At 46.2% G+C, this 15,177-nt stretch overlaps 1 protein-coding gene across 1 annotated transcript in view; it reads right to left on the reverse strand.

Moving 5' to 3' along the window:
- Positions 1-15,177, reverse strand: part of SLCO3A1 (solute carrier organic anion transporter family member 3A1) — a 113,560-nt gene that overhangs the window by 25,719 nt on the left and 72,664 nt on the right. The window contains exon 3 of the mRNA XM_042824641.1: positions 2,775-2,873. Within this exon, the coding sequence (XP_042680575.1) occupies positions 2,775-2,873 (99 nt within the window). The remainder of the gene's footprint in view (positions 1-2,774; positions 2,874-15,177) is intronic.

Genomic DNA, 15,177 nt, shown 5'->3' on the forward strand with positions numbered 1-15,177 from the left:
GTCTACCTTGGTGGCACCTCCAGTTTCTGCAAAACTCCATAGTCAGAGCTTCTCTGCAGCTCTTTGGCTCTGCCAACACTAGGATGCTGCTGTGTATCAAGTGTCCCCTTTGATGGCACTGAGGTTTTGGGTCTCACTGGCCCACAGTGTTAAACATAAAAAACCCTCAGTGCCCTCCCTGAAAGCTGCTGGCTGGCTATGGAGATGGCTGATGGAGGAGCGTACAAGAGATGCACCCTGCAACACAGTGCATACCGACATGGGCTCCATGGTGTGAAACTTGTGCTCACTTATAACCTGCGACTGCATGAAGACTGGGAAATGCCAAAACGAGAAGTAAACACATGTAGCTGACATGCAAAGACCTGCATGGAATTGAACCAGCACAGACAAGGATGCTGCATCTCCATCCTGGCTCAATCAGGTCAGCATTTGGCTTTGAATTCACTGGCCTGTGTCCTTTTGGACATTTGGGCAGTATGAGCAGCTGTAATAATGTGGAACATCCTAAATATTGGGAAACATTTACAAGATGTAAAAAATGTTGGAAAAGAGACCCATTCACTGTAGCAGCTGGGCCTGGAAACGTAGAGATAGCATCAGCAAAGGAAGAAAAGCAGAGTAAAAGGCAAGGGTATCATGTTGGCTGCCATTCAGCAAAGATAAGGAAAAGAGAGAGCACCGGTGTCAATTTATGGGAATTAAAATAAGCAACAGGAGAGCAGATGCTGTATTCCCAACAGCAACCCCACTGCCACGGCCACTAAGCACTGGTGGAGGGTGACCAGTGCTGGGAGCTGGCTCCCCAGGAGACCGGGCTCCATGTGGCTGCAATAACAAGCTGCTCTGTTCACCATGTCTGTCTGGGCACGGCTACTGACATATCTGTCTCAAGTGAGGCAATCAAGTTGTCTCTCGAGCAGAGACAGAAGGAAACTCTTTTTTTCCTTAGGGAAAATAACGTGCAGCACTCAAATATATATAAAGTTTGAAAAATAGTCTTTTGGAGGGATTGAATTTTTCTGCTGTTATTTCCTCCTGCCTGAAAGCACATCTTTTCAGGCTCCTGGAAACACAGCCACAAGAAGAGCCAACGTAAACAAATGTCTTCCTCACATCCCCTTCCTGTACAGGTGCTGTATGAAGGGTTGTGCCACAGGGTGTCCTGGCACCCCACACCTTCAGTCCGAAATAGGAAGCAGGACAGGCTGGCATTCTGGAGTTTGGTCTCCAGCTGTAATGTAGAGTCTCCTTGCCATTCAAAAACAAGCTGAGGCCACGTGTGCCCCAACCTTTGCATGATGATGATGGACCATGGCCAAAGCCAGTTGGACCTGCAGCTGGAAAGTGCTATCCCCTATCTACAAACTGCTGAGCCACAGCTCCTCCAGCATTAATGCCACCACCACCCTCCTCCACAGCTCCTTAATTATCTGGGGCTCTCTGAGCTCTAAACACGGAGCAATGATCCTATGTAAAAACAATCAGATTTAATTCATTTTTCACCTGTGCCAGCACCCTGCCTGGATAGAACCAACTACAGATACCCAAAAAGTGCACAAGAATAAAGCCAACATGTTCCTGATGTTATTCTTTGTTATTCTTGCAATTTGTGGTTTGGGGACATTATAAACCAGGTATAGTGTCTTTTTCATTTCTCTTTCTATAACCTCATCCAGTTGTTTCTGAACTCATTTGTAAACTTTTCATGCCCTGCAGTGAGGAGTTCCACAGCTTAATCTAATGGAAGAAGGAGCACCTTCCTCTGCACGTCCATATTTTGAACTGAATTATGCTCTAATGGCCAAATATGGAACAACATTCAAGCAAGCACCTCTGCCTAGAGGATCATCTGAGTGTTTCGTATATCTTTACAAGGAATGGAAACAGGCCATGTGGTGCTTGACCACAGCACAGCTAAAAGTCTTGGCTATCAAAAAAAGAAACTTCTTTCCTGCATGCGTGATATTACTTAGACTTCTCTAGCTGCCATACACAGACAGGACTAAGAAAGGGGTTCTGACCCCTGCAAGGATGAACTCCATCCAACTGCATCCTGTGAAGATGTTTTAGCAACCTTATAAAACTGGAGCACACCCTCAAAGGTGACAACGTGAAGCGTTAGGTTTGCACTCCGCAGGGCTCAGGAAGCAGTGGAGAAAAGCCTGTAACACATTGCCCTCTAATGGCAAAGAGGCACAGTGCAGCTAGCTATAAAAATTTGCTGGCTCTTTCAAAACTTGCAAACGACTTGATTTAAGCCAACATGGAGTCAAAGTGAACAATAATTAGCACTAATTTTGGCAGACATCTACAACGCTGTGGGACTGACCTGCCCACAGGGTCATTTGCAGGTGGCACTGGTACGGGTGTGCTTCCATCTGAGAGCCCGGCTGATACTCCCAGGTCCTGGGGATGGCAGCTCTACAGATTTCATGCCATGCTTTGGACACAGCTGCCCTAACATTACTACATCCGTGCTACCCAGTGCTTGAACACAGTGATGTTTTCAGGCATGCTCTTAGAGCTGAAAACTCATCCCACAGTAGAAAGGAATAAATTTCAGCCGCTACGAACCTGTTGTTTATGGGGTCAGAGTTGAAAAGTTTGGGATCTTGGTCAAAAAAAAGCAAGAAGCCTCTAAAAGTGATATCCATGCATGCAAGGGACTCTCAAGAAGGAATGAGAAGCAGCTCATTCTTGCAAGCATCAGTGTTTTTGACATGCTGATACATTAAAACATTTGATTTTAAACAAAATTCAGTTTTCCTTACTTGTGTCGATGAACACAGCATCCACATAGATTTTGGTACAGAAGGAGCCCAAGATAAATCCACAGGCTGGTCCAAATACCAGCATTGTAAACAGGATCCCTACAAGGAAAGACAAAAAACAAAATTAGTACTTGGCTCACGTTGTTCTGGTCTTCTGCAAGATGGGACGGTCTTACTGGGGTACCAAATAGACAGATATGTCTGTGTATCAAATGCTTCAGAGAAAAGGCACCCAAACTGCTTTTCATTTCTCCATAGACTTTCAGGAAAAAAACAGAGGATCAGCTGTGACAATGCTGAAGGATTTCTATTAGCTGGAAAGACTGCATGGATTTATATTGTGTTGGTTGGATCTTATTGGCCAGCACGAGGTACCCACAGGGAAATCTTTACCTTTGCCACCTCCAGCTAAATTCCTTGTAGATATGGATATTCACAGAATTTAGGATCAGCATGCCTATGAAATGCTGAATTGTCACAGACTGCTGGGTGAAGTCCCTTTGGGCAGGTAGGAGCATTCACTCCAATCTGAGAAACCCTTCTCCCCATCATATATCAATATTTGCCACGTAACAAACACTCCCCAAGACATACAGCTATTCAGAGCTCTTGTGAAGGCTTACTGCTCCTGCAGAGCTTTTGTGAGCCAATTACTTGCTTCAATACAATATTTAGAGCATTTATTCTCATTCCCATTTTGGCCCTGGAACAGGAAGGCTACAGGCACATTGCCAACTCCCAATTATCCAGGGCAGAAAGGCAGGGGACACAAGGATAATCCAGAGAAAGAAGTAGAAGAGATAACACACAGCATCTGTAAATTAGACAACAGAAACATATTTAGCACCTTCGCATGGGATGCAGAAACAACACCAAGTCCCTAAGGGGCCTCGTAAGTGGATTTCTGAAGAAATCACAGCGAATTCTGAACAGTGTGGAGTGAAACCTGCTAGTTTGCTTTGGGTTGAGCAGTGAGGAGAGCGGCTCTGGGAGTGCAGGGATGTTCCATGAAGAAGCCTGATCACATCAGACTGCTTTACCTCTACAGCAAGGATACAATCCATGCCTCCCTCCAACCTCCCTGTGGGTGCTGCCCAGCATCTTGGTGTGTGCATAAGGCACATAACACCGATAACTCAGCCCTCAAGTTCCTTAACGGGAAACCTTTAATTTAACTCTGTGCAGTTCTCAGAAGCTGGAGAAATGAGCAGAGCTACAAAACATTCCCAGGAGATCACCAATCCACCGCAGTGCAAACCACACCTGCTGCTGACAGCTCAGCCAAGCAGAATAAGACGGTGCGGTCAAAAAATAACTCCATTTTTACTATGCAGAGTGATGCTCCATCCCTGGAGACCTTCAAGGCCATATCGGATGGCGCTCTGGGCAACCAGATTTACTGGCTGGCAACCTTGCCGACATTTTTTTTTTGGTCACTAGGTGGCATTAGTGTCTATCATTGAATCAAGGGCTGGGTGATGGTACAGATCACCCCAGCTCCCCAGGCCACCCACTCTGTTACTGGGAGTCGAAGAATTTTGTTTTAACAGATATAATCTGGCAGAGAAATGGCCATGTCTATTAGTCTGGCAAGCAAAGATTAGGTTTTTCTTCAATAACTGTGCATTAATTATGAATTTATGTGTAATTACTGTCAAGCACGTGTGGGCACGTTGGATGGAGTGTACACCATAGAGATGGGATCAGGCAGGCATGACTGGTTCTCCAAAGGCAGCAGATATACGTTTTCTCTTTTTTAAAACTTACTAATTGTGGCTGGATGGCTTTCTGTAAGTGTTTAACAGCTTCAGAGACCTGGGGGCACAGTGACATTGCTGTTTGGTGCAGGCAGAACAAGAGGGACCAATTCTAATACTTGTCAGAACCACCACTGCAGGTGGTGGTGGTGAAGCAGTGTCACATACAAGCAAGAACACAGCACCAAGTGCATGGAACCAAGGGCAAGATAAGGAGCAGAGAAAAAAATCCTTCACACCAGTGCTTTATACACTCTGAAATGTCCTCACTAGAGGGCAATGTGGGATAGAGCACGAACCGAACAGGGAAATTGCTAAGATCTTACAGTAAGATTATCAATTCTACATTTTCGTCTTAAAATCAAGAAGAGACTTTCCTCGTGCTCCTTTTGCCACCCTCTTTCAAGACTCCACCAAAATCCTTTGGTTGCAGTAAAAGTGTTTTATAATTTATGCCACAAATTGAACAGTTCTTGAAAGAAACCAAGGCCTGGACACGTGACACGATAGATAGAGCCTGGAGAGAGCTGGACCGTGCTCCAGGCTCAGCAGAGCACAGCACTGGCACAAGAGTTGGGCTGTTGGGCAATCTGTATAAGATATCAGTACTTAAACACGTACGTGGAGTTCAGTGCTCAGAAGGAAATGACACAAATTAGAATTTGCTGAAGACATCCTTCCACTTCTGAGAAATGCTGCATGACTGCTCATCACCACCACTATTAGGACAGTACTTCCCACACCATCCACCTGGCCACGCAACCACAAAGACAACACTTAGTACAGAAGATCTAGTAAAGTCCTTTCTCCCAGTCCAGGATAAAGATGTGATAAAATCGTGGATGGCTTAACACCCCTTGCTAGGTTGTTTCCCGCTTTTCCCTCTAACTTTTAGATCAGCCTGACTTGATACAGGTGTATGCCACAGAGCAAAAGGGCACCAATGCCAGGAGCAAGCAGACCCAGGGTCTAAACCTGGCTCCATCACAGGCTCTTGCAAAACTCCTCATTAAAAGCAACAAAAGTGGCAATCAATATAGGGTACTCCAGCCTCTTCCCTTTCACTCTTAGCTTAAAATTAGCTTCTAGCATTCACAGCCTTGCATTTGGTAACTCCCATCCTCCCCAAGAAAAGGAAAGGAAAACCAAGCTGGAACTGTCAGCTCTAATTCCATTCTGCAAACAAACACCTCCTGCTCTGCAGGGCAGGCTGACCCTCTTCAGAAGGGCCTTTGCTTCGTCCTACACCCAGTGTTTCAAAGAGAAGTGGGGCATGTTCTCAAAACAGCAAGGCCTATGCAGACCAGCAGGAAGTAGGATGAGAAAGGTTTCTCCTTCGTGCATTTTGATGTTTTTGTTTTTAATTTATATATATATATATACACATACATATAACATTCTCTCTCTACATATATATAACATATATATATAACATTCTTTCCAAATTATGGGAGTAATCATTTTCAGCTTTCCTGCTCTATCCCTCTTTCCCTGCTCTGTTCGGGCTGGACTGAGAAATCTGAATTATTTTCCTCCCATCTTCTGAAACGGAACAATCTGCCAAACCCTACTTGGTTCTGTCAACTAACAGACATTTTCCAGGGGCTGGGGAAAGGATAGGAACAGAGGGGAGTATTTGATCTGACATTCTGTGACGGCATTTTATCACTAATAAGGCCCAGGACTACTAATGCAGTTTTCCATTAGAGCAAAGAGAGAGAACAGCAGCAGGTACCACGTATCAGTGGAGTGACTGTGCTCAGTCAGTCATGCAAAGCACACAGGAAAAGTTACCAAGAGAGGGATAAAGGATGTCAGTATTGCAGTATTAAAGAGCTGTCCCTTGGTTGACCATAGAATGGCTTAGGTTGGAGGAGAACCTTACAGACCACCTAGTTCCAGCCCCCTGCTACAGACAGGGATGCCAACCACTAGGTCAGGCTGCCCAGGGCCCCATCCAGCCTGGTCTTGAATGTAGTTTCTTATTGAGTCCAGGTTATTTTATTTTCTTATATGAAATCCTGAAGCAAAAGTCAGGATTCTGGGTATGGTTTTGCTTTATAAAGGAGCTCAGGTGCTTACAACGGGATTTAGTGCACCATGACAGAGACCTTGCTTAGTAAAAGACGATGTACTCATGTCCAGGAGCAGGATACATATTTCCGACTTAGTCCACACAACACTTAGATACCAGCTAAGGTTTGATTCATAACATATCCGAATCAGACTTGTTGGCTTCAAACAAACTGATGCAGACAGAGGCGAGATGCTGAACAAAGATTTCATTTCCTGTCCTTCTCTGTTTTGCCATCAGATTGGTCCAAACATCAAAGTGCCCAGCCAGGAGACGCGGCCACTTCCAGGATACACACCAGCACTGGTTGATCCATAATTCCAGCAGAGCCTGGAAGCCTGAAGCATCTTCACTGCTCTGGACCATCAGCAGTCAACTACACAGTATCTCAAGCCCTCCCTCTGGTACAGACAATCCCATTCCATTTAATCATGGAGGTGTGGCTCATCCCTGCTGGGCTTACATCACATTAAGCCAGGCAGAAGCCTTGGCATCTCCGTGATACTAGGTTGCAGGAGGTTGTGCACTGTGCTATGGAGCAGCTCACTCTCAGGAAAGCTTATGGGCTCTGCCTGCTACCCCAGGAATGAGGTTTTGAGGGAAGCCCATAAATAAAAACTTCAAAGGGGGTTATTTGACTCAAAAATCACATTGGTGCGAGGGTGTGCAAAACAAGATCCATGTGGAAGACGTGGGAACCTCCCTCCAAAGGTGGTATCACCATCGCATCACGTAACCGCATCCCTGTGGGGGAATAGGCAGCGAAATGCGATCTCTGTTGAGGGTGACAGTGACCAGATGGTTTGGTGACAGCCACAGAGTGCACATATGTGGTGCACAGAGGGCAGAACACACACGTGAGCTGTCATGACCCCACGGGGTGTCGCTGGGGACAAGGGACATGTCACGCTGCGGGTGGTGGCCCCAGCCAGATGCTGCTGCCTCCTGCCTGCTGTGGGAGCGAGCTCTTTCTAAAGCACCAAGGGAGTAGTTTTGCAGAGCAAGAGATAATCTCAAAACCCTGCTTGTCCCACATTTCCCGCTGCAGGGCAGGCCCCTGAGAAGGGATTACTGGAACACAGCTCGTGTGCCGGTCTTAAAGGGACACAGCAGCCCCGAGGACGGCAGGCAGCTGGACAAGCTGCAAATGCTGTATCCTCCTGAACCATCAGGGCTCCACAGGAAGACTTTTGCACTGTGGGCCGAGCTTAACAATTTCAGAAGGCTTCCTTTGATTTTTATTAGCTGATGTAACCTCCAGATGCACGGTGTGGGGATGGGGATGGCCACGTCCTACTCAGATGGCACCTTCCTATGGCAAAACCCTCTTGGAGTCAGCATGGTGTGCGGATGCAGAGTCCTGCAGAGCCCAGCAACACCATCAGCCCCCAGCCCACCCCTCTCAGGAGACACTTTTCCTCATTCACCCTGAAAATACATCATTTTCTCATCTACTGCCATCTCTCTCTTCCTTATCTCGCTTTTCCACTGGCACTGCTGTAGCTCTGATAGGAAACACGGCCAGGTGGTGCTGCACCAACGGTGTGTTCTGATTTGTTCTGCTGCCTCAGTGCAGCCACTGAAGCGAAGGGAACGTCAAAACAATCCTGGCAGATGTTTCAGAGTGCCTGCAGCTGTCGATTAATGAGGAACAACTTTGGATAATTCACTTTAATGTTTAGTCTCTGCTCTGATGGGGATCAAAGTGGCTCCAGCCTTGTACTGGTATTAGATAAGAACGAGAGGGGGAGGTTGAGTAACTGCAATCTGTACAGAGGCACACAGACTGTTTATTAGTTTTGCCCCCATCTCAACACTGTCAGATGTGGGCTCTACTTCGAGGCTGCCCAGTGATGCCTGCAATGGGGATGGATGTAAGCAGCAAGTTGTGGGTGCCCAATCCCTGGAGGTGCCCAATGGAGGGTCGGATGGGGTGTGGGCAGCTTGAGTTGGTGGGGACAACCAGCCCATGGCAGGGGGTTGGTGTTGGGTGGGCTTTAAAGTCCCTTCCAACCTGAGGCCCTCCATGATTCTACGAAGCAATTTGTTCTGGCCTGTGTATAGCACTCAGGTGTTAATCACTAAAGAGGTTGCTAGGATGGAAAGGACACTGGACTGAAGGTACATTACACGGCAGTTTCTCCCCATCCAACCAGTGTCCCCTTCAATATTGATTTCCATCATAAGTCAGGATTTCTCCAAGGAGATGCCTCCTGACTTTGAGATGAAATCTCATTCCTTAAACAGACCTTTTGCTCTACGAACTCCCTTGCATTTTCAATTATTGCCAAGCATTACGTTTGTTTTATCAGCAAATCCCTGTCCCCAGCACTATCAAGGCTATGTTTGAGAGGATCAATGCTTTACCAACCGCTGACAGCCCCGGGGGATCCCGAGGCACACACAACATTTGCAGAACAGTACAAAGAGTGCCTGGACTTTTGCAATAAGAGCACAAGCTCAGCACCCAGCCCTGAATGCTCCATAACGACTTGGAGCACTTCTGGCAGCTCCAAACACACCCTTTTGCTGGCTTCTGCCCTTCATTCTGATAAGCACAGAAATAACGAAAAGCCAAGCAAACCAGCAAAAATCCAGCCCAGATCCCTATTTGTCCTGGCCTCTGGGTCACTGGTTTGCCCAGCTGCTGAAATAGGATCATGAAAGAGATTGCAAAGGAGCAAATTGCACTATGACAAAACCTCCCCAAACCTCAAATTTGCATTTGCTAACGCAATAGAAAGCAAAATAGTCACTCTGTGAGCTCTGAAAAGAAAACTATAGGGACACTCCCACTACAAAGCCCTAGCATTGCTATGGTCCCTACCAGCTGGCACTGGGAGCTCACTATTCCCCACTTCTGAGCATCCCAACACCCTCCCAGGCAGTTGAGGGACTGCTTGCTGCATTTCCTTCCTCACTGATGGGAAGCCAAAGAAGAAATTTGCTTATGCTAATCAATCCCTGGCACGATGCATAGCAGACACTAATCCACTAGCCATCTCCATCAGTCTCTGCATATTTAACTAAAGCAGTGAACACTCATGGAGGATTATGTACGCAGTGATATTGTTGTAGCAGTGTTTTCCTACCTAAGCTGCAATCATTCAGACACCCTGTCTCCTAATATTGACATACAGAGTGCACACAAGCAACCTGCAGAATTGCCTGGGTCCATGCAAGCATTCTGGACAGAACTGCCTCCAAAACTACATCTGCTGCTTGGGATTTAATAGACGTGCCTACTCCATACAATGCTGCCTTAATTACCCTCAGTCAAAACGCTTACGGTCACAGCAGTTATTTATAAATCACCATTTTTGAAGGAGTAAACACTGCCTGATGTTCATAGGTATGTACAACCAATTCACAGGTAGCTTGGACATGCAATTACAGGAGGGTTGGGTCCACTTTCCATCACTTTCTGCCGGAAACACATGCCCTGTCCACTCAGGTGTATCCCTGGGTTAGTATTCCTGCTCTCGCAGAGCTAAAAAAACCAACAGTGCTAAACTCTCTTCAGCATCTCTGAAATGCAAGGACGAGCCACTCGCTCCACCTACCCTGCTGGCTCACCTTCTTGTCCCTGAAATGTTCTTGTCACCACGTCTTCAGCAGGAGCCAGCTCAGTTTGAGAAGCAGGTGTATGACTGTGTCTAACTATAGCACGCAAACCCAACGCAGCACCCATCCCACCAGCTCTGGATCCCACAAATCACACGTACTGTGCAAACACACCAGCTATAGCTCTGCGCTTGAACAAGAGTTTTCCACACTTCAAGTAAATTCCTCCGTGCTAATTACCTTGGGAAGCAGCCACCAAATAAGATTTCGAAAGAGAAGTCTGCTTAGATGCCAAGTACACTTCGCAGGGTTTCAGTCACATGCCTTCAAGCTCTGTTCGTCTCCTTCCAGCCGTTAAACACCAACACCTGTTTCACCAAATCTGCAGTGCTGCTTCAGCTAAAGAAGGGCAGACTTCCTTGTGTTAATTCACAGCAACTGTGCCAACAGTAGGTCAGAATGGAAACGCACTTCCAGGGCACATTTCCCTCCCTACAAGGCCGTAATCCTCTGAATCTGATGATCGATTTCTCATTTAACACCAAATAGGTTTGATCCAATGGAGAAGCATAAGAATACATCACACAATGGAATAATGGGAGGTGGTGGAGTCACCATCCCTGGAGGCGTCCAAGAACCGTGGGGATGTGGCTCTGAGGGATGTGGTTAATGGGCATGGTGGGGTGGGTTTGGCTACATGATCTTAGTGGCCTTTTCCAACCATAATGATCTCGTGATTCCCATTTCAATCTGTCTAATCCACCTCTCAGCACGACACATTAAATGGGGACAAGGGCTCCTATGGCTCTTGGAGGTTTTATCTCCATCACTTGAATTCCATGAAAGTCTCTTTACTTCCTTATGCACTATAATATATTAGGAAAAAAACAACATCATATGACTGAGAATACAATGAGCTATTCACACACAGAGGGCAAATTTCTGAGGCTAGAAATTGTGGCATCTGTCATTTAGGAGGTTGGCACAACACCTCCTTACTTTTTTCTTTATTTTTTGAAAGCTGCTCACAGAGTTCCTCACAGATAGAACATGCTGGTGTGAGGAGGAGGCTGCCAACACTGCCTCCCTCCCATTTTAACCTTAGTCTTTGGGGTATCCCTTCCCATCCCACATATCTTATATGAGGAAACAACACGTCACATCACTAACTGACGCTCTGTGTCAATAGAGACAGCTTACTGCTTTCACAAACAACCATGCAGTAAGGAAGAGAAGTTCAGCTCTGTTCCTCGCTGTTGGAAAGGCTTTTCCTTGCAACATCCCCCACTCCTCCTGCTCAGATATGCTGCATGACCCATTGGCAAGTGGGTATGCACAGGCAAGCCCTAAATTATTGCAGCGAGAAACAGCCTGGGAATCACCTAAATGCAAAGCAAGTTGCTGGGAATGCAGGGCTGATAACACTTATCAGTACTGACCATTTAAGAAAGGGCCGTGCTTTTCACTGCAGAATAGATTTAATCTATTCTAGCAATGGTTGAGCCATCAAGAAGGGAAGGAAATTAAAAACAAAACTTCTGTTGTTCTGCTTCCTTGTATTGCAAACAACAGCAGAAAAAGTATTTGCTCTTGACAATAGTCATTCTTTGCACTGACCTAAACCTTGCCGAAGCTTGTGGGAACACTTCCACTGACCTCAGCAGGCTTTGGGTCACCCATCTCCTTCCCTTGAGGTGACCCATCTGCAGTATGCAATGTACAGTCCTGGCTCCAGAGGCATTTGCTGCACATCAATCTTACTGCTCAACAGGCTTTGTGCACCCTTCTCAACAAGAAGAGTTTGGAAAGACTGAAACATGTACTATTTGTTATCATTAGGTGCATCATTTGGAAGTTTAATGGGCTGTGTCTGAAGCACAGGAAATGCAGCCCGAAGCCCAAAGCCAGGCATGGGCTCATGAGGGCATCTTACAGAGATGCTCAGAAATAAACAGGAGGAGGATGCTGGGACAGCAGTGTTCCCACAGAGCATGGAAGAGCAGAAAATGGGATGCTCTGGTCAGACAGGCTCCTTCAGATACCCCCATTACCCCACATGGCGAAGAACAAGGGATGCCAGATGCCAGTCTGTAATGGGGGATGGGGAGCCGGCTGTATGCAGGATAATCCCCCAGTCTAAGATTACTTTCAATATAATTTCTGGCACTCCCTAGCACCTCAGTTGCACCACGAGCACAAACCCGAGTGGCTGGAGCCAGAGAACTGTGTTGCTGATGGAGTGCACAACTCAGCACCTCATCCCCAGCAATCCATCAGCACAGCAAATCCTTCTCTCCAGTTCCCAAAACTACAGGTCACACAGACATTTTGTTGAGGCTTCTTACAAAGACAGAACTTCAAAGCTCTCCTGTGCCTCTTTCATACAAATATTTTCCTTTGTGACACATAGGACCCTGTCCCTGATGACTGCCTTTCTCCCTAGGGCACAGAACAGCTGCTGCTATCATTGTGGCCTTGTCTCCCTTAATTAAGCATCCACAACAACAGCACAAAGATGAAAACAAAGCCCTTTGAATGAAGCCTAGGATGAAGATCCCGCACAATGGCAGTAAGAGGAACAATTCCCTCCTACAGACAACCTTTTAAACTGGGAGGTGAATCAAAAGCACCTGAAATATCCCATTTAATGCACCAGAATGACTCTGTTCCAGGTGTTCAATGGGACGGAGCCTTGGCCTGGGGAAGTTATTCTAGTGAAGGCTTCATGCTTTCAAGAAGGTGGAGGTGCAGTATTTCTTTCTTTTTAAATTAATTGTAGAATCACAAAGGTTGGAAGAGACCACCAAGATCGTCTGAAGCCCCCTAATTGCCTTTAAGCTGTCTTCTTTGCAAGCAATTCTTCTTCTTGGTAGACAACCAAGTCATTGCAAGTGTCTCTGAGCAGAAGTCACGCTTCCTGCCCAGCTCTAAGATGGCTTTGTGAATTCTTGGCATCTCTTCTTTTGCTGACTGCTTCCAGCACGTAGTTCCTGTAAGAAATTCATCCCTAGAGACTACTGCACAGGTAAGCACTCAGATGACGAAACTTTCAGACAACCAAACTGTTCTGACTGGACCTGAGCTGGTTAAGAGGATTACAACTCGTTACCACCCACCTGATGCAAGCCTTGCCAGCAAACTGCCACTGTTGGCACTTCCAAGCCCAGTCCCACAAAGCACTCCAAGAAACCCATACCGTTAATGAAATCCAGCTGAAAGAATTGCCATAGGGAAGGATCCTGCCGCTCTGTGCCGCTGCCACACATCCCAGCTGCTGTGGCTTTGGATGGTAATCCACTTCTACTATTTTTGGCAGAGTTGATGGTATTCTTAAGGGCAGTAATTACATTTTCCAGGGCAGGCTTTCTGCCAGGGCTCAAAATAATGACCAACAGGGCCCTTTTAACCACCTGCTATGATTCCAGCCTTGATTAGTTATTAGAGTCCTGCTGAAAACCACTGTAATGCAACCAGAAAGGGCGGTTCTTGCAAGACTGACTCCAGGGAGAGGTAGGTTTGAAAGGAGAATAGAAAGTGCTTTCAACAACAAAGCAATCAAAAATAAGAGGCTTTCTGTAGTGGTATTGCCTTCATGAATACCCAAGCAGCACCAATTTCTTCCCCACTGTTCCCACATCAACTGGCAATGTGCACCTTCCATATTACATGAGCAAACCCAAAGCCACCATATAGACAACAATAAAACTTGTAAAACGCTGTACTCTTGTAACCTGCCAAATATCAGCCCCCCCTTTCCTTTCTTAGCATGCACTAACTGGATTTGGGCAATGAGGCAGTCTTGAATGCACTGAGTTTTTGCACACTGGCTAATACATTACTGATAGAGAGTAAAGATCTTAAAACATGAAGTCCTAGAGTCCTTGCTTATGACTCTGTGACCATGGATAGCAGTGGTAGCTCTGTGGCCAAAGTCTTTGCAGCAGCAGGCTGGCCACAAGCCCTGCCTGTATTTATAGCTATTACAGATGCTCATTATGTAGCATCATGGAAAGATCTCAAAGCGCCGTCAGGAGTTCATCTGTGGGTTGGTAGGATGCAGCAAGCTTGCCTTGGCAGGAGAACAGGTCTTTTAGTCCAGTGGAGACCTCTCATTTCCTCTACCTTTGAACTTCTACCCTCTAATTTCTACCATCTCCAGCTCCCAAAAAAGAAATGGCAGTTTGTGACACTGCTAACACCAGGCAGGGGCAAAGCCTTATACAAGGATAAATCAGGCTCTTTCTTGGTTCAGTAAGAGGCTCCCTGTTACTGCACACACACACTGTTATCACACACATCAAGTATTTTCTTCATTAAACAAGCTAGAAAAAAGAGAAAACATAGGACTGAAGCACCCAGGAATGTGACCAAGGGTATTCTCAAGGTTTTAGGGATGCTTGATCTCAATCCTACGCCATTTTACAGCACTGTTATTAGGAAATGCCCAGTCAATACACACACTGACTCTACATTAGGTCCTTTACAATCTTGGATAAATCCCTCCTCGTAGTTCTCACAGTCACCCACTGAACTATGTCCTTCTCCTTTTAATACTCATCACATCTTAATTTTATCTTCAGTCATCAAGCACAGGCAAGAGTCTTGGGCTTGGCACACATCACAAGCACAGAGGACACAACACCTGGCACCTTCACAGAGCTGCAAGGCCCTATGTGAGTAATCACAATTACACTCAACATGAATGTCCGTTCTCTACAGCCAACAAATTTTAAAGGAAATACGACCGACAACATTGCTGAGCTGCAGAGCAGCTAATCCCAGTACACATCCTGCTGAAGGACCATCCAAATGGCAGATTTCTCTGTGGATGTGGTCACCAGGAAGATTTGTCCACCTCCCTGCCCTCTCTTGCATTCCTTCACGATTGCACGATGGCTCACAGCTTCCTTTGGAATAGATCTCTGTAAAGCTACCCGCAGGATCCCGATCCAAATCAATGTGATATTCTGCCGTATGTCACTGAATCCAGATACAACATATGAAAATC

Source organism: Centrocercus urophasianus, unplaced genomic scaffold (genome assembly GCF_019232065.1).
Source record: "Centrocercus urophasianus isolate 14NV4802_14NV808 unplaced genomic scaffold, USGS_Curo_1.0 seq_23, whole genome shotgun sequence".
NCBI lineage: Eukaryota > Metazoa > Chordata > Aves > Galliformes > Phasianidae > Centrocercus > Centrocercus urophasianus.